Source organism: Chamaea fasciata, unplaced genomic scaffold (genome assembly GCF_029207755.1).
Source record: "Chamaea fasciata isolate MVZ Bird 193981 ecotype frontalis unplaced genomic scaffold, bChaFas1.0.hap1 SCAF_3, whole genome shotgun sequence".
NCBI classification, from domain to species: domain Eukaryota; kingdom Metazoa; phylum Chordata; class Aves; order Passeriformes; family Sylviidae; genus Chamaea; species Chamaea fasciata.
In genome coordinates this window covers 65,357,611-65,381,276 of record NW_027094088.1, presented here as the reverse complement: position 1 = coordinate 65,381,276, position 23,666 = coordinate 65,357,611, and the positions used below count along the sequence as shown (strand labels likewise).

The window sequence follows — 23,666 nt, the reverse complement described above, 5'->3', positions numbered from 1 at the left end:
AAAGAGGTCCATGGTAAGTCAAGCTTAAGACATCCAGATCCTGGTCTGTAGCCCATCTGACCTGTACCAGTAGAGACATCCACAGAATACTTCTGCAGTAGAAAATCAATCCAGTTTACACACACACATACACACACACACAGGTACATGTACATGTACATGTACATGTACATGTATATGTACATGTATATGTATATGTATACAAATGCTATGTCATTTTGTGCATGTGCATTACTCATTATAAATCAAATGTGCTATTTTATAAACAATATAGCATTTTGATGATCAGTTGAGGCTGGCACATCCTGTTGTTGCTGCTTAGAAAGGGTACCTGCTTTTCCACCATACCTTTCCAAGCCCCATTCACTTACCAATGAAACATTTCTACAGTCACGTAATAGGATAGGCTGAGAACCAGGTTAACACTAACCCAACAGCAGCAGAGGTGAATTGGTTGGCATTAACCTGATGCTGTTTTTTTCTGGCTCAGGCTCTAGTACAACCCCCTATGTTGTTCTGTCCATGCAGTGAAAGGAGTAAATGCACTAAGACAGGAGGAAAGGAAAAGCCAGGCTGGAGACAATGAATATTGGGAAGCATGTGGCTCAAAGTGGTCCAAGGCTTTTAGGACCAGGTTCCTTCTTTTTCTTCCAGTTGCCCTGGGAAGCACTGAGGGTTTTCCTTGTGCATTATCTCAGTCTCCTCACCACTACTCAAGGGAACATCCAGGTGAGAGTAAGGCTCATCTAGGGTGAGATTTGCTTTCAGCTCAGGGCTTTCAGCTTTGCAGGTGTGGGGGAATTACTGCCCAATTTGCTTGTCCCTTCTCCATTCCAGAAGGATGCTGCCCCCACTCCAGCCCATGAGCAAAGCTGCTCAAGAACGAGGTACTTAGATCCAGCCAAAATAAGCCAGTTTAGTCTAACTGCTTAAATAGTAGGTCTCTGCTAATCCAGCTCATCTTGGCTGAGGAACTTTCATCAGAGCTCACATGACCAACAACACTGAAGAGAAGGTGGTGACAGGCAGATGGAGGCTGCAATTTCTTCCTGAGGCAAAGAACTTTGCCTTTGGATAGTTAGGACATTTAGGACCTTCAGGATTTGGTGTCTGGGACTTTTAGATTTATACTAGTAAATTCAATGTACCCACATCAACACCCTAGTAAGTGGCATGGGATAACCCACATCCACAATTCAAAAATCTCTCATAATCCAAGAGAGGATAGGCACAGCTGAAATACCTATGGGCAATGGCTCTTAGATTTACTATAATACAACTGTTCCTGAATACTGGAACTAGCACTTGGGCTAGTGCTGATGTGGACCAAAATCATACAGAATTCAACAATTAATCTATGTGGTCACTCAGGATTAAGAATGCTGGCTGGCATGGATTTAAATTACTAACTTAGATGTAGTGCTGGTAAAAAATATGCCTAAGTTCAAACTCTTTTAGAAAAAATCTTTTAATGGCATTTAAATAGTCAACATATTTTTTAAAATTGTTTTGCAGCTTGGTTGTTAGGATGTCTAGGGCATTTTTAGGGAGAAGCACAGGGAGATGAGAAACACAGAATCACAGAATCATTATAGTTGGAAAAGACTTCCAAGGTCACCGAGTCCAACCTTTGACTGTACACCACCATGCCAACTAAACCATAGCACTAAATGCCATGTCCAGGGGTTTCTTGAATGCTTCCAGGGACAGTGACTCCACCAGGTTAACTTGGTAAGGAATGCTATCAGGGTGCATCTTAAAGTCTGAAGAAAAAGTCCACAGCACCATAACAATAACAAAACAGTAATTAGCTTTTCGGACAAGGAAATTTGGTTATTATCGAATACACATAACAAACCCATGGTAACTGGAAAACTTGGCTATTAGTGATGGGCATAATTCTTATCAGTGAGCCTTTGCACACTCACATAGGGGTAGCGCACACATGCCTCACAGAAACGGGCTCTAACCATTACAGTTAGTTAATAAAATAGTAATATTAAAAACACTACTCAAACGAACTACTCAAACGGTGCAGAAATTTTTCCTAAACTTCCAACACCGTTTTCCACCAGGTGTCACTCTAACATCCCATAAACCACCACTTTCAAAGAAAAAAAGCACTGAAATATTTCCTTTCTTGTTTACCTTCCTTTGAACACATTGGGAAAACAAATCGTAACAGCCACTTGAGCCTCTGGATTTTTAATCCGAATTTCAGGAATTCTACAAGAAGAGAGTACTTATGGGCTTTAGAAGCCGAACTTCAAAAGGAGAGTTTGCAATATCTGTAAATGACAAAGTATTAAGTGTAATTTCTAAGTACATCCCTTCCATAACCCTGTACCCTGATATGGAACTAGGCATCCCAATTTTGTGAGATATCATTAATAAACCTTGTCATTTATATTTTAGCTCTCCATACAGAATGTCTTTTCCTTTATCCCAAAGACCAGCAAAAGGGAGATGTGCTTGCAGACCAGCACACCTGCAAGGGAGAAGGCTGAGAATGAAGAGAAAAATAGAGAAAAGAAAACTTGATCACAATTCCCTACCTGGACAGAAGTACATATCAGAGCTCTTTACAAACTACGGATTCATCTTCCAAGTTCTTTTGAGTCTCTTTTAAGAGAAAAAGAACAATGTACAGACAAATAGTAAGCCCTGATAGCAATGAATAAGGGCTATCATACCTTGAGGAGAAACATGCACATTATTACTGCCAGTAAAGCAAGTAACTAACAGCTTCTTTATACCTGAAATTTTCATGATCCATAAAGACAAATCTCTCCTGTACATGAACATGCACACAACTGTACATATGTATACATGCATGGTTTATTATAAGCAGACTAAGGATCGAAGACACAGAGCTTTAGTGCTTTGCTGCACTTACAGCAGGAGATTAAAATTATTGGCTCAAGGTGGGTTGGCAGCCCCCTGTACCATTCACCCCAGTGCACAGTCACAGGCTGTTGCATACAGCCAGAAAGATCAGCTGGGAAACACCTTCTGGACTGCCAAAAGATTACAGCCCAACAAATTAACATAAACTGATGGCAACTTCATCTTATTTTAGTAGTACACGACAAAAGCTCTCCAATGGTCAGCTCCCAGCTGATCCAGACCTGGAGCTGCGCCATCATTCCTGCCCTTGTGACAGCAACCTCCATCACAAAGGTAGGCCAAACAACTCAACGTAATACCCACTCCAGCAATCTAATTTTAATCTCCTCCCACATTCAAGTCAGGCACCTAAAATCTCATCAAATGAAGCAATTGTCCATGTGCTGCCACTTAAACAATCTGTGCACAGTCTCACAAAACGACAGCGCACAGCAGGACAACAAAAACTGAACAGGGGATGGCTGAGGAGGCAGGCAGGGGGGCACCCAAAGCCCACAGATGTTTGTGTCTAATCTGGGCTTTTTGTGTCCAGTCACACATCACTAAAAATTCCTAGAAGATAGACCACCGTTCACATCTTGATGGGAAGGAAAGTTGGGAGAGGTGAGAAAGGAGATACTGTCAATCCCTCAACCAGCCTTCAGAGTAGAGCAATGAAAAGGAAAATCTCAGCTTTTACTTATCAGTTTTTACCTTCTTTGTCTTGGGGAGGTCATCTAGAAAAGATATGCTATGTGAAGAACTCATTAAGTGATGATGAATTTTCACTCTTTTCCAAAGGTTGAATTTCTTAGTAAAGTAAGTGAACAAGGACCCCTAGGGCAAAAAGCTTCCCTCCACTGCCCTGGCCTCCCTCCTCCCCCTTTTATTTGTTAGTGCAACTGCTAAGACAGCTGTTTGTCTGGCAATAGCAGCCAGTCGGTCAAGGAGTGCTGTGCACAAACAGAGGGAAGGCCATACAAGAGAAACCCCCTGGAGTCTGGCTCAAGATTTATATCTATCTCTGCAGATTAGAGAAGTGGGGTTGGGAAGGCGGGGGGAGAAACAGACTGTTAAACTGGATCAAATTGAAAAGACAGTCATGCATGAGATCCTTAGCTAAACCAGTCAGGAGACAGGGATTTGCTTCTATTGATCTGCAGTAATGATGACTGGAGAAATGTCTCATTAAACGATGCACAATGATGGATTTCAGACTAGGCAAATTTGAGCTGTGGAGATTAACAGGAAAAGATGTAAAAGCTAGGCCAGGATAGAAAATATAAGGAATACTAAAGGGTAACATGGATCTATAAACACATTGCTAAAAAATTCAAATCCAAAAGAAAAATAATATATTGGGGCTTATTAAACTATGTTTGTGTGATCATCATACACAACATTAGGAGAGACAGTGAGCACAAAGTGACAATAAAAACCCTGCTGTTAAGTAGGTAAAGCTTGCACTTCTTTTTGTATTTCTTTAAAGAGGATGACTTGGCAAGGTATTTGCAAAGCTATTTAGTGATTTGTTCAACTGTGTTATCTATTAGATATCTCCTGATTATCACTAATCAAATGTGCTAGCTGAAATTTGAAGGAAACTGAATTTCAACACACACAAGTAGCAGACAGTGCACTTAACTTACCAGTGTAAGTGTAAAATGACCTGATGCAGAATGTCTGAAGCGGATTGCATGAAAAAGATGTGCAAAGGGTTTTAGAGAGAAACAGAAGGAAAGAACATTGCATACATCAGAAGGAGTGACTTACCACTCTGAGCATGTAGATCAATGTGTAAGAAGATATAAAATCAAGATTAGGAGAAAAAGACAAAAGGTGCAGAAGCAGTAGTGCAGATCACATTATCTTCGTAAAGATCTTCAGAACAGTCAGATTTCAGTCTGCATAAACATCTCTCACAAAAGTCTCTACCTCTAACACCTCCTGGTTTCCATGGCATTCCCAAATACCTGAACATTTCATCTCCCAGTAGTTCCATAAAAAGAAATTGCTTATCGAGCAATCCAGGAGAGAGCCCATCTGCCTTGAGTTCCTTACAGACTGAGAAGCAACAGTGCCCACTATGGAGACGGGAATCAACTTGAACTGGATTTGATCGGTTCAATCACCAGCCCAAGAAAGTGTGTTGCTGGACTCTTGTTAGGACGTACTGCTCACTAACCTTTTGGTAGGTATCTAGAGTCCCAGTCCTTCTCCCCCCATAAATTCCCATCCTCTTCTCCTTGACAGAGCAGTACCCCTGGGTACAGGCACTGACACTGGTTCACAGGAACAAGCAGATCCCTTTCTCCACACAAGCAAGAGCAAATCTCTTCATAGTAAGGGGAAAAAATTAAGGATATTATCTAAAACACAGGCTTGTTGCAAACAGTTGGAGATGCATCTGATCCCTTCTTTTCTGAGGGAGAGGGAAACATTCCCTGGGAAGACCATGATTAGCTGGGATCTACCATCAGGAAAAATCCTGGTGATGGTAATCCAGCACCAACAGCTAAAAAGGTAAATGCTGTGGGCAAGACAACACTTTATCTCAACTCACTAACAGGCACCAACACCAGGCAACCCAGTCAACTTCAGGCTTTATCCTCCAAGGGTTTCAAACCCCTCTGGAACACCAACAGCTGCCACGACTTAAGACAAGTCTTCTCCTTGCCCTTCTGGGTGCAGGGGAAGGCCCGAGCTCCCAAATTCAGAACAACCTGAATGATGAGGGCCAGCCCCTGCTGAGTTCCTCAAGTGTTCACCCACTCCCCTGTAATGGGGAACATGGGGCTTGGTCCCATTCCCTAAACACAGGTCCCTAGTGACACCCTCCCTGTTGCAGGGGGCCCCAGATGTTCACCCGGGCCTAGCAGTGTTTAGGCACCATGGCAGGGGTTCCCGGGCAGCACCCACCCCACCCCCAGCCAAGAGCAGGGCAGCCAGGGCCATCATCAGGCACCTTCCCAGGCACAGAGAAGCCACGGTTGGGATGTGGGCCCAGGGCTGGAGAGTGGCCCTGGTGTTGCACTACTGTGGCAGGGGCTGATGGCTTCAGTGGCTGGCATGGGGCCCTGGTCCCTGGGTGGATGGGGGAGCCCAGTGCAGCTGGGCAGAGCCAGCCCATCCCAGGTGTGCCCTCAGGGCATGGCTGGCAGGTGTCACCCTGGAGCAAGGGAACGCCTGCCCTTCTGGACCAGTAGCTGAGAGCCAGAGGGATCATCTAAGAATCACAAAAGGCCACTGAACTGAGTCTGCCAACTCCACTGACCGCAGCAGCAGTCACTTGAATTTAGACGTATTGATTTTAAATTAATTGCAATGCTTTTAAACAGCCTAAGTATTATCTGCCCACAGCCATATGTGCTGACCCTCGAGCTGACACAGACATGTTGTCAGAGTCACTGCAAGATGGTGGTTTGGGTGTTTAACCAGCTTTTTTATTTTGTTTTGCTGAGGAAATTTCCTTCCAACTGAGGGAAGTTTCCTTCCTCAAGAAGTTTTCTTCACTGAGAAGTCAGGCAGATGCCAGAGCAAGGAGGGGACAGGCACACAGGGCTACACCTGCACACTGCCAGGGAGGGTGCACCCCGATGCTGAGAGGATTTATCACCTGTGAAGGACAACAGCCCTGACATTCCCTGTCATGGTCCCAGACCTGTTTTCCTGCTCTGCCCTAGCAGTGTGGTCCCTCCCTTCCCCTTGCACCAGCTCTGGTGCTGTTTTGATCCTCCACTGAGCTCATTCAGGTCCCCAGCACAGCAGAAAGCCGTTCACCTTGTTGTCATGAGAATGTTCCGCTACCTCAGCAAATTGAATTAGCTCACCACAACAACAGGTGAGCTTCAGGAAGAGGGGAAGTAAGGCAAAGAAAGGAACCCTTTGACCCAGCTGGTTTGAGCCTTCACTCTAACAGCTGCTATTGTTAACTAAATTTAGGTCTGATACATCATTGTCCCTTAATGGAGGGAAGCCTGGGGAGCAGAGTCTGCTGCTTATGACATGTTTGAATGTGATCTTGCACAACAGAGCAGTGACCTCTCTCTGCATTATGATAACACAAATAGTAAGAGGTGGCCTTTAATTGTGAGCGCATCTGGACTCCTAAAAGATTTGCAGAACAATGACGTGCTTAAGCTGTAATGACAAACATTATCTCAATGTAAAGCAGGCTAAGACAGGAGAAACACTAAACAAGGGATGTCATACAGGTTCATATGTTTATGCTCCCAAGATTAAAGATCTAAATTGGTTTATAAAAAGTACATTATTTTTCCAGTATTACTTACATGCACAAACACAATGATAAGCCTTTTCTAAGGCTGTAAGGACTCAGTGGAGCTCAAAGAAGAAAGGGATGCACTAAAAAGAGGAAATCTCTATACCAAAATGGATATAAGAGAATGAATTATTTTGAAACAATAACCAAAACAGTTATTAATGAGAAGATTCATCTGGCTTGGTTGGGGGCTTTTTTTGTTTGGTTGGTTTTTTAAAATTTATTTTCCAGCCATGTTTTGGATTTCTACTAAATTACAAACCAGAGGAAGACTATTCTCTGAAAAAAAGGCTAATGTGCCTTTTTGCAGTAATCCACAGATTAAGACTATATCCTTTAACCTTCCTGGGCAGTTGTGTTCTCAGTCCAGTGTACTGGCAGATACCCATCCTAACAACAATTTAAATGAGGTGCAGACACATGCTGTTTTCCATTGCTCTGCAAGCTGGAGAGGTTGAGCACAGCAAAGAGCTATGGATACAGCAGCATCTTGAAATATCACTGCATCAGAATCTAGAAAGCATGGGCCCAAAGGAGCACTTGGCACTCCTGTCAGCAGAGGCTCCCCCAGTAATTTAAAGGTACTTTAGATTAAGCCCAAGAACTAAGATGAAGAAAGAGACACTGCCAAACAAAACTACTAAGCAGTAATGTTTCATTTAGTGGAGATTCCAGGTGCTCAGAGTGCCCAGGTAGGTGTACTTCAATATCTGTATGCCAGCAAAAACAGTTTACTGCATTTTCACACAAGTTTTTCACATACATATAATACATATGAGAAATTGACTTCAAGTGTGTCTTTATAAGACTAGTAAAACCAAACAGCTATAAATATTTCCTTTATGTAGCAACAAGTTAGCCTTCACTTGGTAGAATGGCTGTCTGCAAATGTTACCATTATTTTCTGACTATGGTATCTCTGTCATGCTGGGTTTGTTGTTTGTTTTTTTTCCTTTGCTTCAGTGTTTGTTATTTTACTGCATCAATGTAATTCTACAGATCAAAGCAACAACAACAACAACAAAAATCCTGGGACAGTGACATAGAACAAGGAACATCAAGAAAAAATACTGGGCATAAGATACAAGGGCATAAGATGCAAGGTCATAAGTGAAGGCTCATGGCCCACTAAATCCAGGCTGCAACCAGCAGAAGCCAATATGAAATTACCTACATGGGCTCCAGAGTGGTTTGTAACTGAGAGGAGGCTGAGGAGCAGCTGGGCTTCCTTCTTCTGCTCATTTAGAGGGTAGGATTTGCCTCTCCAGATACCTAGTAATAGGAGCATATTGGTGGGAGTGTGGGAGAGGAATCAGACAATGCCATGAGAATAAATCAAATCCATTTGATCACTCTCTTTTCTGAGTATAAACTATAAAGTCAGTTAGAAAACAGTTCCACATGCTAACATGAATCCCAATGATTGATTAATATACCATGCTCATCTTTATTGAAACAGTAAGTCAAATACCTATAAATCGCTAGATGGTACAGTATTCAAATGTAGATAGCAGAAGTCTGAGCCTAAAAGATTATGGTAACTCCTGAAAAGGTGCTGAGTCCTTGTAAATTCCTCACAAGCAGGATGCTGCATGAGAAAGCCAGACACTGCAGGGACTCAGGAACCTGAGCAGGTAATTATTACCGGGGTTAGTTTTGGCCTGGTTGGAGCAGCTGATAACAGTCCTAGCTGGGGCTGACTGCACCAACACTGTGCTCACCATTTGGCATTCTGAGTGTGCACCCGGCATCTTTTTGTGCCAGACTAATCCCAACTGTCTCACAGGCATCTCTGTGAAGCTGCCTGATTCCCTGGGCACGTGAGGAGCTGTGGCTGGATGGTGGGGGTTGTTACAGGGACTTTGGCCACAAACAGCTGTACTCTGCCACGGCTAGTCATGACAGATGAAGGTTTTCTTGTTCATTCACTGGAGAATGAAGCCATGAAGGATTCACTCAAACTTTTTAAGCTATTGAGTGTAGGATCATCCACGGACGGCAGGGAGAAGGAATTCTGCTGACCTGAGATATTCTAGATTACGTGGTTTTATTGCATGGGTCGTGGGTAAAAAGGGCCTTGCCTTCAGCCACCAACCTCAACTGAAGGAAAGTCCCAGAGAGAGTGAGAGGAAGAGCAAGAGGGTAAGAGTTAAGAGAGAATGGAGCGAGGGAGCAAGGTGGCAGGGCTCAGAGAGCAGGGGGAAGAGGCAAGAGAGCAGGGAATAGAGAGGTAGAAGTAAAAGCTAAAAGACGTAGAAGTAAGAGCTAGGAATAGAGAGACTGAAGTAAGAGAGCAGGAATAGAGCGGTAGAAGTAAGAGCCAGGAATAGAGCTAGGAAAAGAGAGCGAGCTCCTTGTTACAATGCATTATATTTCCTTTTGTGATGAATATCCTAGTTTACAGTGACCAACCAATACAAGACACAAAATCTTATAGAATCTACATATAGCCTATAAGAACTACTACATTACCATACTATGTTATATTTTAAACTCCAAAAACTACTCTTTAGACTTTTCTGTTTTGCTACATTGACCTTTGGTTCCTTAGCCAGAAGAAAGGTATTGTTCAATCAAAAGAGATTCTCCTTTAGCTGGCTAGGCTGTTGTTTTCAGATTATATAGTAACTAAGACTCGGTATCTTACAACTCAAAGTAAGCTTCCATTTCTATAATAGGTTTCATATTTTCAGAATCTTTTGCTAAACAATCATATTTATAAGGTTTCTCTGATTCATCTTCCCCAAAAATTGAGAACAAATGTGTATGGAATTGATAATGCTTAGTGTGGGAACTCAACATCCCCATGCAGCAGGAGCTAGAAACTAATATTAGGGAGAAGAGCTGCTCACATGGTGAATGCCTGCCCTGGCTCCAAACTCTCCCACCTGTGCAGGCAAGCAGCCCACAGGAGGTGAATGCCTGGGCTGTATTCGCATGGACAGTCAGCCCAACCCCACCACCCTGCACCAAAACCTTCACCATGCTCAAGAGTAAGAACAACTGATTTTGGTGGACAAATGCCATACTGGATGTAGAGCAAAAAATTAAAATACAGGCTGAATTTAAGTCTCAGAGGCAGACCTAACTCAAGCTCAGCTACGTATATCACATTTGGAAAAAGGCCTTTAGGACCATTTATGAACCCCGGGGCCAAGAACAACTACCAGCATGTCTGACATAACTAAGAATATAGTATCTTTAATGAAAAGAAGAAGACAAGAAAGTTAAAAGTTCTTGCTTTGGGAAGGAATATCTGAGAAATTATACTGTCCACACAAACCTAACCTTAGGTGGCAACAAATTTCAATTATTGCTCTTTTATTATCTCATGAAGAAGGAATGTTCAAAACTGATTTGAGTGTTCACCAACATGCTATGTTTACTTTCTGTTGTGCAGTTATCTTTGACAAGGAAGCTAAAGCAGGCTCTAATTTTTTGTATTTCATAAATGGGCACAATATTGCATTAAAATTAATGTAATTAAAGTAACTAAAAAATGAGAAAATATTCACTCAAACTCACATTTTTCTAATTATTTGCAAAAAGGCAAGGAAGTTTTTTACAGAGACAGATTACATTTGACCAGGCTTTTACATTTAACAAATAGCCTAGCTTCAAAAGGAATTCACAGTGAATCCTTAAACTATACATACAGTTGTGATCCACAGCTGTGACAGTATGAATTACAAGAATTTGACCTTGTGATTCATTGGCGTAGCGGCCCAATGCTATGCAGAAAAGTTGCACAAGAAGCTTTTTCTCCATACATAATGATTATTGCAGATTTATGAGCTATGCTTCCTCTATGTATAACTGGCTTACTTCTGTGCAGACTTCCACAGGGCCTGTACAGAGCACAGGGAGGGGGGAGGGACCACAGTCCCACACATCATAGTTGCTAAATTAATAAGCATGATTCCCATCTCTCTCTCTTGAAACAAATGAACTGAAGAGAAAGAAGGTCCTACTTTTCAACTCCTGAGACTTTCAGCCTGAGTTAAGATCACACCCTGCAAGAAAACTGCAACATGGCATGAACACTTGAAATTAGGAAGACGAGCTAGATCTGGAGTGAACTGGATGACTTATTTTAAATCAAGGAGTCACTCAGCTCATATTTATATTTGTTTTTAGCTCTCTTAGTTATACAGCCAGGGATATCATGATCCATAAACCAGCACATAAACTGCCCTCTCCAGTGTACATAAGTAGCACACTCTCTATATTAGAAATTAGCAAGCCCTGCTTACTTGCATTCATCTCCCATTACTCCACACCTTTTGGGAAAGATTATAACCAGATCAATTGCTAACTTTATTTCAAAGACATGTGATTCAAATATAATTGGTTATTCCTGATAGTGACCACTAGATTGCTTCATATTTTGCACAAGTGATTTCTTAGCTCCTACTCGGATGCAACCTCATAAACATGAGTAAATGATTAAGACTACTTGTTTCCCATGGAAAAAAAAAATGCAGACTGTGTAAATTCAGTTGTGAACTCTCTCTTGAAAATCCCAAACATGCTACTGTTAAAAATTACATACTACCTATATATTAATGGGCAAAATTTGACATTTTTTAGAAGAATGAGGACTAATACCTTGCAGAAACACAAAAACTCTTTAAAACACCTGTAAAAAACAATCAGAGCTTTGTCACTGACAATGACCAAGGATGTTCCCAAATAGTAAGTTACAAAAGAGTAGGCTCTGTTTTGACAAAGGGTGTCAGGAATCTCTAGATCATCATATTTTCAAGGCAACCATAAAACAGTATGTTTAAACGAAAAGGAACATTCTGCTCCGTATTTCTTGACAGCAGCATAGCATGTTTGGTTGATTGTCTTCAAAACCCAGATGATTAGCCACTTCATTTCTTTTTCCTTGGAAGTATGAAAAATTATGACCGAAGACTACCAAGCAGCTGTGAGAAACTGCAAAATATGTGGCAGTGGGACGAATGATTAGTCTTCAACTTGATCTCATAATTACATCATAATAGGTGACATGATTGGATAGGTTACAGCAATTAAAGTGATGAAAAGTGCACATTCATCCCCTATATGACTCTCATTAGAGTTACACCCAACTGCTGCTGTTGCAGTGAATGAGGCTGCCTCTTAGCATCCAATTATCCTATAGACATTCCCTACCAGTGCTGGGAAGGGCCCTGCTATCACCCCCATCCAGACAAGACCCATAGTTCTCAGCTGCTGAAAAGACAAAAGTCCTGAAGCCTGCTGCAGTTTAGTTTTCTCTCCTAGAATTTATTGCCCGTAATTTCTTTTTCCATGTTCTGAAGGTCTAAGGATATTTATGGTCTCTCTCCCCTGGGGATTTTTGCTACTAGCGTAATTACATAATGACACTATATGGTTCCAACTCATCTGTATGGGTGCAGGCAGTGACCTGTGCTAGTGCAAGTTAAACTGTTTCTTCTATCAGAAGATTTTGGGTTTTTTCCTGCCTGATTCTTGCCTCATGTTTGCTTTGAAGTATTAAGGAAGCATTCGGTCATGATATCCTCTCAGCTACTTGCTCAGAACTACTTGAAATGTGGAAATGTTATTTTACTGACTCCTTCCCTCCTGGACATTTTCACACCTGGAGAGGGATGCTTACATTAAGCAAGGAGGAAAGCTGCTAACATGAAATTCACCAGAACCCAGGCTGCCTCTGAGAAGGACGGCACAGTCCCACAGTCTACTATAAATGGGTAGATTTTTTCTAATTACAGTGAGTAAATTGCAATTTTTTTTGCAACAGTAGTTAGGTGAATATCCAGAGGAGTCCCAGAGGTCAGCCCATCTCCAAGTGGTTTACTGGTATGCAGACCTTAGTGGAAGGTGGTGTTTTGCAGGATGAAATCTCCGTGTTGCCAAGGCAAGACCTTGGATTCCAATGATAAAAACAAAGCATAGAGCATTGTGTCCATAAAATATTCTATATACACAGAATAATTCATGTATATCTCAAGGAATTTGCTAAACTTCCTAAGCCATGCCATAGCCTTGTGGCAGCACTGACTTTGCTGTAGTCTGATCATTTTTAACACAGAGGACTCCTCACATAGTGTATAGAAATGTTGCATCTAGACACATTTCATTATTTTACTTGGTGTGTTTTATCTTCTGATTTTTTTTAATATAATCACCACATACAATTCTGGCAGAACACAGACCCTGAATACACGGATATCAGCAATGACAGCATTTTGTTCTCGGCTTTATCCTGTAAATCCACTATACCATTTGCTTTTGCCCCAGTGAAAATGCAAAACCTGGCCCCTGTATAAAGACTGCTAAAAGGCCACTCAATCTGCAAGCTATCCTTCTACTAATGAAGAGATTAACATACCTCTCAATGTCTAGAATTGCGTTTTGTAACTTGTAACCTCGGGTCCTCTCCACCTCATCATGTTTTCAATTCCTCCCCCTTCTTCTATGCAAAGAAAAAACTTTCCACTTACTAAGAACAGGAACTTTCCTGTTAGCTGCACAAAAGCAAGACTGGTCCATTAAGATGAACTTAAACCTCTTTGTATAAATTAAGTTTTTGTTTTCTACTTTTTTTCTTTCTTTCTTTCTTGTACAGAACAAGATGATTTTGAAAGGAAGAATATATACAGTGTCAAGCTTGCAAGATAAGCTTAGGTGAACTCTGAGGTGTGTTTTTCCTTCCTCCCCTGCCCCTTGCCTCAGACAAACTACCAGTTTCACATCACACGAGGAACACAAGGACTCGCCAGATTTAGGTCTGCTTAGAAGACCTTTCTCTCTGTTTTATATACAATTATGCGACAGTATATGAAAAGTATAGGTCAATAAAGGAAATCCATGAAGCTAGAGACTGCACAAGCCTACAAATGAAACCTGAGTATGTCCCCATACTGACCATTCACCTTCTAAAGTGTTTCAAGTTGATTTTGTCCTGAAGTCCTCACTTGCTGTTTGTTCATCCTGAGGTCAAAGGTCTGTGGAGTAAAAACTCAACTGCTCCTTTGCAGGTGGCTGCACAGTAAAGGTATCCATACAATGAACGATGAGAGACATTACCTAGTTGTAGGTGACTCAGTTAATAACATTTGCAACAAACACACAAAATACTCCTAACTCATACCCTTGGAAAACTACCTGTAAAGGAAAGGCATACACTCGTGACAAAAAGTAGCTATGTGTTTGGGTGAATCAGCTGTCTTCCAAACTAAGTCAGTGTTAGTGACCAAAATCAGTTGCATTAAGCTGTCAGAAGTGGTTTGGCAGGGAGTTTTCCTGTTGTGAAGTTCCCATTGTGTGACAACTTATTAGTCAGGCTCAATGTATACCTTCTCTCTGAACTAATATTTTGCCTTAACTCAAAGCAATTGCCTTCAAAATTATATTTATTTAAAAGCTGGATTTAACTCTTGTCCTTACAAAGAGAAATTTGGAAAAGTACACACGAACCAGTGTAGGAGTGTGACAAGGGTTACACAAGTCCTCCTTGTGAATAGCAACTTTGAGAGCCATAAACTACTTCATTCATCTTAATGATTATTTAATCTTGGAAGTTGACAGTAAGTTCTTAGCCTACAGCATATTGAAAACTGACAGAGGGAGGGCATAGTAATGAGAATTTAATAGCAAAATAAATAATACAGAAGCTGCTTCACTGATTGCATTATTATTATCCTGCTGAAGTCCATAAGAAAGCTGTGCTCCCAACACCTGGGAGAGGAGCAGGGCTTCTCCCTGAGCACTACACATTTGCAACAGGAAACACGTGGCCTTGGACAAGCGACCAGCTCCAGCTGAGCCCAGAGTGGAGAGAAGATTGAAAAGGCAGCCTGCACGCTTTTCCTCCACCAGTGCTCTCCTCACTGGCCATGAACAGAAAACAAATACCACTCCCAGATATTTTACAGCCCCAGTCTCAAGGGCATGACTTATCATTTCACTACGATTCATTGAAATAAAAATAACTGTGAATTGAATCATTCTCTCTCTGTCTCAGAGGGCACTGCCAAGCCTCCAGCGTCCAGGAGATGAAGAATGACTCCTTTCATGGTATCTGCCAACCTACCTTCCCCTCTTGTTCTGAGCCCCCTAGAGATGTGTGACAGGCAAAACCAGTTTTGGCCTTCCAAGGCTCCTAACTTGTCTCTATGAACTACCAACCATCCAGGTTGTGTGGAGATATCAGCACTAGTGACATAATCTGCAAGCTCCATGGCAAAGTGTTTTGCACATTAAATTGCCCAAGATCGCGAAAGTTGGGTTGTCTCAATACTGCTTCCCTAAGGTTGGTTGGGATGGACCTGCAGGACTGTTCTGCCCATATTTATGATAACCCTTAACAAATATAACTAGAACCTGGCACTGTTACTAGAGAACATATTCTAGATCTCATCTGATGGAAAAAAAATCAGTATAATTCCCAGTACCAACCCATGTAGGACTGACTGGTTTTGATTGCCTGCTAATACAAAACAATCCACACTCATATGTTGTTACACTGATTTTCAACAACTACTACTCTTTCAAAGATTATGTATGTTTTGCAACATATGTATTATTCTATCCATCTCTCTTCCTCACGTTTCCATTTATGCTGAGTAGCATTTGTAGGTTTTGTATCAGAATTTGGTATTGGGAAAACTATTTTCTTTGACCACAATATTTTCACCACTTCTGTGGGGTCTTTAAATCCAGTCTTGAGGCTGTTGCAGAGTTTGACTTTCTGGCCCCTTTGTCTCCATAATCATCTTCATTTGCATGGATTTGATCCTGACAATCTGTGAGAAAAGTACAACAACAGGCCACCTTTATTCACATGGACACACTCCTCTTTAAAAGTCTCTCAGCTTTCAGAGCCTTGAAGAGAGTAATCCATTTCAACCCTCTTCAACCAGAAGGATGCTGGCATTTGTTGGCAAATCCAGCGAGGACTGGTCTGATCACCAAACTACAACACTAACAAACACTCTATGTTATACCATCATTTCTCTCTGCCTTATACCATCATCTAGACATTTTAGTCTAGATTTCAAACTCTCCTTTGAAAAGGGTAAGTCTCAAATACTAACAACGTGTGTTAAATACATATACCAAGAATATAATGTACTGGGTACATGGCAAAAAATATGCCTGATCACATATGGTGTCTGAAAAGTTAAAAAACAGACATTAACACTTACAAAACAAGTGCTCAATTAGAATAAAGGTTTACCAAACTCGACTCTTTCTAACATAATATAAAATCTAGCAATGTTGTCTCTGACATACAAGTTAATTCTGTACTTCATCTTAGCATAGCAGCACAGCGTTCCTGACCTGCCAGCAGTGTGGATCCACCTGCCTCACAGCAACACATCCCCGAAAAGACTGTACAGAGTCAGACAGCCCACCTTCCATTCTCCAGCGTACTTTTAAAAGGCAAACCACTGGGGCCTGCTTAACATTCGGGTCTCCTGCGGCAGCTGGCACTGTGTTCCGTATCGTGCAACTGCAACCCTCCCTGTGCCACAGGTTTCTTCAGAGCCAGACAGTCAAGGTCCCTCCCTGACGGAGAGATGCCCACAGCATACTTTAGACAACTCCTATTTAATTCCGCCCGTGATTGTAACAAACAGTGCTGGCACAAGTTAACCATACCGTTTGCAAACCCGCGTGGACACTCTTCCTCAGGACCGAGAAGCCCGATGGCGACCCCAGCTGTGCTGAAGGGGCCGGACGCTCCCGCTCTCCGTGTCCGGCTGCGCTGCCCCCCGCCCCGCCGGTGTCCGGCCCCGAGCCTGGGAATTAGCCTGCAAACGGGAAAATAATCCTGTTTCCTCAAGAACATACATGTATTTACCCGTGTGTGTGTGTGTATATATATATATATATATATATATATATATATATATATATATATATATATATATGGGGGGGGGGGGGGCGGCATGTACACGGCTTGCCAACTTCGGGGGCTCGCAGGCGATGCTGGGGGCCGCACGGGTTTGGGGAAACGCCACGACCACGGCGCGGCACCCCGGAGCGGCGGTGGGTGGGAGAAGCAGCCCTCGGAGAGAGGAGGGGGCGGCGGGGCCGCGCCAGCCCCTCGGTCCACGGCAGGAGGAGGAGATACCCCGAGCTGCAGCCCAATGGGAATAGTGGCGCTTCCCCTTCTCCCGTTTCCTCTCTCCACCCCCAGCCCCAGGCCGGGGAGGCGGGAGGCGGCAGCGCTGCAGCCCGGCCACCGGCGGGGCACGGGGCCAGAGGCAGCCCCGCACGGCCCCTTCTCCGCCTCCGCAGAAACACCTGCGGGGGGGAAGGATGCCGGGAGGTGGCCGCCCCCCTCCGCGGGAGCGCGGGCTGGCTCCGGAGCCGCCCCAACCAGAAGGAGGAGGAGGAAAAGGAGAGGAAGAGAAAGGAGCAGGAGGGAAGTGGGGAAGTTGTGCCTTGCCCGCCCCGACGAGAGCCGGAGCCATGGGCCCCGCCGGGGGGGCGCGGGCTGCCCCCTCGCTGCTGCTCTCGCTGCTGCTGGGAGCCTCGGCCCCGCTCTGGCTGCGGGCGGAGACGCTGGGTGAGTGCGGGGCCGGGCGGGGAGGGTCGGCAGGCGCGGCCCCGGCGGCTCCCCGCGCTGGGGGCGAGCTGAGGGGTGCTGCGGGCTGCCCCCGCCGTCCTCGCCTCGCTGCTCTGCGGGAGCGTAGCCTGAGCTGCTCTCAGGGCTGTATATAGCTGACCTGGTTAATCCTCGCCGGGTTTATCCCTGTGTCTGAGTAGCTGCGAGATTAAAGTGGTAACCAGCCTTACGGTAAATGTGTACTACGACTTTCTAGATTTGTTTTTAATTAGGATTTTTTTAAAAATTATAAGTCAGATAAGTGGCGAAAAAGTCTCCGGCAAGTTGCGTGCAGGAGGCAGGGGGAGGCCACCTGGGCGCCGGCTGTGGCCGCGCCTCGTCAGCCCCGGCGGGAGCCCCGGGCGCGGCGGGCGGCGCTCGGTCAGCGGCAGCACCGCGTTTGCTCGAGCTGGGGCTGGGTCCGGCAGCCCCTGTCCCACAGCCGCGTACAGGCAGCTCTGCTCTCCCACTGCCTCGGGGAGAAAGTGAAGTGCCCATACTCGTGCCGGGACAAAGTTTCGTGGGAATCTCAAGGGAATGTTACGAGCCTTTTTGTGATGGTGCAGTTGGTTGCAAATACAGTGCGGGTACCATTCTCTTTACCCTGTGTTTTTAAGCTTCCTGGGTAAATGACCAGTACAACTGACATCTCCGACCACGGAGTTGCAACCTCTTGGCTGTTGCATTGCGTGGCCTGATGCATCCGTCTTAGAAGACTTCACTGGCAGCTACCGATAAAATAGCTAACAGTGGAAACTAAGCATCATTACGAGCTTGACAGTGCATTCAGATAACTTAGAAGTCCCATATTAATGTTCCGACTCGGCTGCAAATTCCAGAACCCGGCACTGTGCATTAGGTGTATACAGGCATTGGCAGAAAGTACTTCATCTTTTTTATACCTGTTCTTCTCGTAACCTCCTATTAACAAAGATTTCTGATGTGCATCTCCACAAAAGGGAAAAGTTGGTATGAGTCGTGTTGCTACTTGCCAGCTTCATGGTAGATTTGCTGTTCTGTCCTCGACTTGCTGGGATACCAATTTGATATGTTCCAGGAAACATATGTAGCAAAGAAAAAACATTCTCTTAATTCCCTCTTTTCATCGGTGTTTTAAGGGGGTGTTTTGTTTGTTTTCTCTTTCACCAATGCTTGTCCCTCACTCAGTGGCGCCAGGGAGAAATAAGTAATTTGGTAAGCAAGTGAGTAATAGTAAGTCTGCTGGGATTTCAGGGAGGGTTTGGTGCATACAGTAACACAGTAGCAAGTATGAAAGTGCCTTCTTGTCCAGATTCCCAATTAATTGGTAAAAGCACTTTTGTTTTCTTCACGTTAAAAATGTTTCTACTATCAAATCAACAGAATGGAAACAGAAGTATTATTTTGCCTGGTTGTCTTTGGACCAAACTCAGACTTATAATCTGTCCAGTGTCTAGAAAGCAGAATGTTGTTGATCCCCCACCACTTCATTTCCCCACTGGGGAAGTTCTTCTCTGTTTATAACTACTACCCTATAAATTAGGGCCTAAGTGTTCTAAAGTCACACCAGAGGAGAAAGGAGATAAGGATAAGTGGATACAAACTTCCTGTTACACAAGCTTCTTGACTTGATTTAGAAGTTGTAATGGAACAGGAGAAGTACCAGAGTGAATCAGGCTTGAGTTTCAGATAATTCTGTATCTCATCACCACTTGTGTTTCCCACCAGCCGGTTCAAAGAAAGATGCACTGGTTTAAGTATATGGATTTTAAAATACTCATTAAAAAAAATATGAAGCATTGCATTTTTCTGACTCCTCATGGGCTGACTGCACAACATGCAGCCTATACCTTCCTCTTAACTTTTATCTTGAGGGGTGCTACAGAACAAGGATGAAGTGGCTGTTATAGCTTCTGTTCTTTTACTTTGGTTTCAAATTAAGAAAAGACCGCTTTTTTCAGTATGGCGTGGTTATTTCAGAGAATGGCTCATATCTGATTGTGTTTGTGTAGAGTCCAGTTGTTAGCTCTCTTTCTGTTCTTGAAAATATGTTAAATGTGTGTGTTGTCTGAGGAATCTATGAACGTGGGATTTTGTTGTCCATAAAATGATAATAAGAAAGGCTGAGAGTTAAGGGAAACTATTTTAATTAAAAATATTTATAGACTTAGTAGATCTCACCTGGGAACAAATACTACATCTATGACTGTCCATGAGTAATAAATAGCTTTGGGATTTATAATAAAAGGTGGTTTTTTTCTCTTTTTTTTCTGCTGTACACTGATCTCTTGGGGTTTCAGTTGCCAGTTCTCTGCTGACAACTACAAAATGTACCTTGTTCCCTGTCTGCCAACCTCACAGAGCCATCTCATATCCTGGTATCTCTTCTAAAAATCTTTTCCAGTGGTTAGAACCCAAGGCAGAAGGGAGGCAAACCTGAACACGCTATCTTTGCCTTTCACCATTCCCTGTTTTTCCCTCTGGTGTTGCTGAGCAAGACCTTGAACCATGTAATTGTGGGCAGCAGAAATCAGAGTTGAATCTGAGTCTTTCAGAGTTTCGACTCCTTTTCTATTGCATTCTGGCCAGTAGGACTTAAAACTGATCTGAAGGTTGTTTGTTTGTAGGAAGGCATAAGAGGAATGGGGATTTTAATCTATTAAGTACAAGATTTAAGCCACTGCTCTTGCTGTACCTCATTTATTTTCACTTCAAATAAAACACAGCAATGAAACTAGTTCATGTGGGATTTGCAGATCAGCATCCAGGAGTGAGCTTTGCTTGCTGTATTCCTGGATCTGTTGACAGTTGCACCCAATGCCCAGTTGGAGGAATCGATGGGGAGTAGACTTTTGTATGTTTTGAGGAAAGGCTGTTATTCAATGTGACAACAGTGTATCCAGTAATTACTAGAGATTATGCTTGTTCTCAGGGGCTTGCACAAAACCCTTGCTGAAGAATACTGGTGTGATCATGCTAATCCACTTTGTATGCCCATTTCCAGCAGTTTGAAATGCAGATTGAGATGAGTCTTTCTTGTACCCAAACCCCCCGCCCTCCACTTCAGTTTCTGAATATAAGTGATTGGTAAATTTTCAGTTTGTTTGCGTTTTGTCCTTATGTCTGTTTCCTTCCTTGGCTCCCTCTCTCTTGCCTTGGGATTGCTGACTAGAATTGCTAAAGAGGGAGGCAACAGTTTTCCAGTTGCAGTTCATAAGCAATGCGCGTACCCACCACAAGAAAACTGCAATGTTTTCAGTCACACAGACTTTGCTATAAATAGCTCTAAGCTCTGACAATGCAGGGAGAAAAAGATGCTTTGGGAAAGTTGTTACCTGCATGGCTGTTGAATCATATTTCATGAAAATTATTTGTTGATTTGCATACGCAAAAATATATTCATTTATATTTATCAAAACTGTGTCACTATTAGTCTACCTGAGTTACATGACTAGCATGGTAAGAATTAGTTTGAAAAAATACTAATTTTGAGGACAGTCATGCTACTGTACAGAGATGCCTAAGGTACCTTTTCTAAAGTATTTTAGTTACCAGGACTAGTATAGTTTTGAAAGCCCATCTGAGCTCTCACACCATGCTGAGAAGAGAGGTCCTGTGTGGTGGCAGGCACTGAAGTCCTCAGCATAGACATCACTGTAGTTTGGGACTGGCTGTATCGGATCAGATGCTCTCCTGTGGCATGTACTCATCAACATATGGGTTTGCACCATCTGCTAAGAATAAAACAAGCCAGACAAAATCAAAATAAAATCCTTCTGACTGGATTCAGTGGAATGGTGTTGGATCCCAACTAACTGCAATAAAAAATATTAATAGCAATGCATAAGAATGAGCACACAACTTCCCCAAAAGGTTTAATTAGTGTTACAGCTGGGAGTGGGAAACTTCAAACTGGGACAAGCTAATAGTGAAGCTTAAATAAAAAATGGATAGTGGTTTGACTAGTTTTAAGAGTATACAGATACCTGCATTTTTGCTTTCAAAAGAAATTACAAACCATCTAATTAAACTGATTTTTGTCTGTGAAAATTGTGTGAGTGCTAAAGCCACATTTTTGAGGTCGGCTGTATGCTTGTGCATAGAGAGAGGCTGAGTAGCTTTGGTTAGGATTGTTGATCCTGTATAATTAGGCCTGGGAGCTGAGTGTTTTGAGGAGAGGAAGCATTTTGGTCTTTTATTGTCTCTTTCCCTGTCTCCTCTTTTGACAGAGCCAGGACTTGCCTCTCAGGAGTTTCCTCCCAAGACATGAAGCCTTAGTTTGGTGGTGGTGGTACTTTCTCACTCTTCTTTGAGTGAGAAAGATTTCCAGTCCCAGTGTGACCATATTCTTTATTTCCTTTTCCTTGATGGGACAGGATTGCTGTCAGGTGGCAGCTCCATTCTCCTCCCCGGCATAGGCACAGAGAAGGATGAGTGCACCCGTGCTGTGCAGTATTTGCCCATCTCGAAAGAACTTCAGTGAAGGTGTTTTCAAGCCAACCATGACGAGAGATAGGAGAATAAATGGGGAAAGCAGAGAAGGGCAAGGTTAGAAACCCAGTCCCCAGGCCTCCTACAGGACCAGAGTGTTCATTTTTATATTTAGTATCATGTATTTGAGCCCAAGCTACATCTGTAATTACATTAATGTTCATCAGGCATTTAGTTAAGCTCTAAAACATAGTTTCTTCCTTCAGTTGCTGCAGAAACCTCATATCCATCACAGTTTTATTCCATGATGTTCAAGTTTGTGGCATTTCCACCACAAATTGTTCAACGATATTGGATTTCAGTCTAATGCTTTGACATTAAAGTTGAAGTCATGTTGATGTCATCTTCCAGATGTTCATGTCTACTGAATAAAAATTTTGTTTGTTTGTTTTATTTCAAATTACAAAAACACATGGGGAATTCTGGATGTGATCCCTCATGCTATACAAAGGCCCATGTGTGTCCTGTCAGAAATCAAACAAAACTTTTCTTCATGGAGTAGCAGCAGAGACATCAAAAAGCTGGAAACATAGGTGGATTTCTTCACCCACCCGAACAGAATGGCTTTGTTTCGTGCCTGAGCCTTGTTGTTGCAGCTGCACTAATTGTGCAGAAAGGAGATGTGTGGCTTCTGCCTGAAATTACTCGTGCTTTGCTCTGGTGCCACACCAGTTCTGTGTTGGTGTGTTGTTTTGCCTTAATAATCACCAACGCCTCACTTGTAAAATGAACTCATAACAACAACGACAAAAGTCCACACTTTGTCCTCCAGGTCTGCAAAAATACATTTTAACTTCCAGAATAAATTCAGTTATCCTGTGGGTCTCCCTCTGCTGGGATGCTTTAGCAGCAGGGTCCATGGTTCACATTTGAGCTGTTGCCTTCCCTATTGTCTGACCTTTCTCCCAAAGGCAGGGGTTTGTATTATCCCGTGTTTCTTGTGTCAGCATGCTGCAGGGGAATTGAAGTTCAAATGCCTCAGCTACTGAAGACTTTTTGAGTGGTCGTAAGTGTTAACTGCTTCAAACCCAAGGAATCAGCAGTTACTGGTATTTTAGTAGTATTTTAGCACAGACAGAAGAGACATGTTTAAACTCATGGTCCTTGGTAGTGTTTGTGTTTTGAAAATTAATCCACTATTTTTTATAGATTAAACTTAGTTGTTGTGTTTTGTAGGTGGAAAGCAAAATAAAACTATCAAAATAAACCAAGAAGTTACACTGAGAGATTCACCCTTGAGTTGAGTGAAAAACTGTTCAGACCTTTCTGCTGTATCCTGTTTCAAAAGTTGAGAATGTGATTGTTTAATACTACTGCTAATCAAAAAAATCTGGTCAAAATGGAATTACGGAGTTTCAGTATAAGTGGTGTACACAGGGTAGCATAAAATATACTCCTCACTGCTGTTTTCCACATCCATAAGCAAATGCCTTTTAT

At 42.8% G+C, this 23,666-nt stretch overlaps 1 protein-coding gene and 1 long non-coding RNA gene across 2 annotated transcripts in view; one reads left to right on the top strand and one right to left on the bottom strand.

Annotated features, from left to right (window-relative positions):
• Positions 1–15,044: 15,044 nt before the first annotated feature.
• Positions 15,045–17,257, bottom strand: LOC136287033 (uncharacterized). The gene is made up of 4 exons (XR_010720053.1): positions 17,104–17,257; positions 16,808–16,959; positions 16,561–16,714; positions 15,045–15,948 (listed from the first exon to the last, which is right to left on the bottom strand). It is a non-coding gene; the product is annotated as an uncharacterized lncRNA (long non-coding RNA).
• Positions 17,098–23,666, top strand: part of DCBLD1 (discoidin, CUB and LCCL domain containing 1) — a 47,279-nt gene continuing 40,710 nt past the window's right edge. The window contains 2 exon segments of the mRNA XM_066179348.1: positions 17,098–17,460; positions 17,462–17,720. Of these exon segments, the coding sequence (XP_066035445.1) occupies positions 17,098–17,460; positions 17,462–17,720 (622 nt within the window).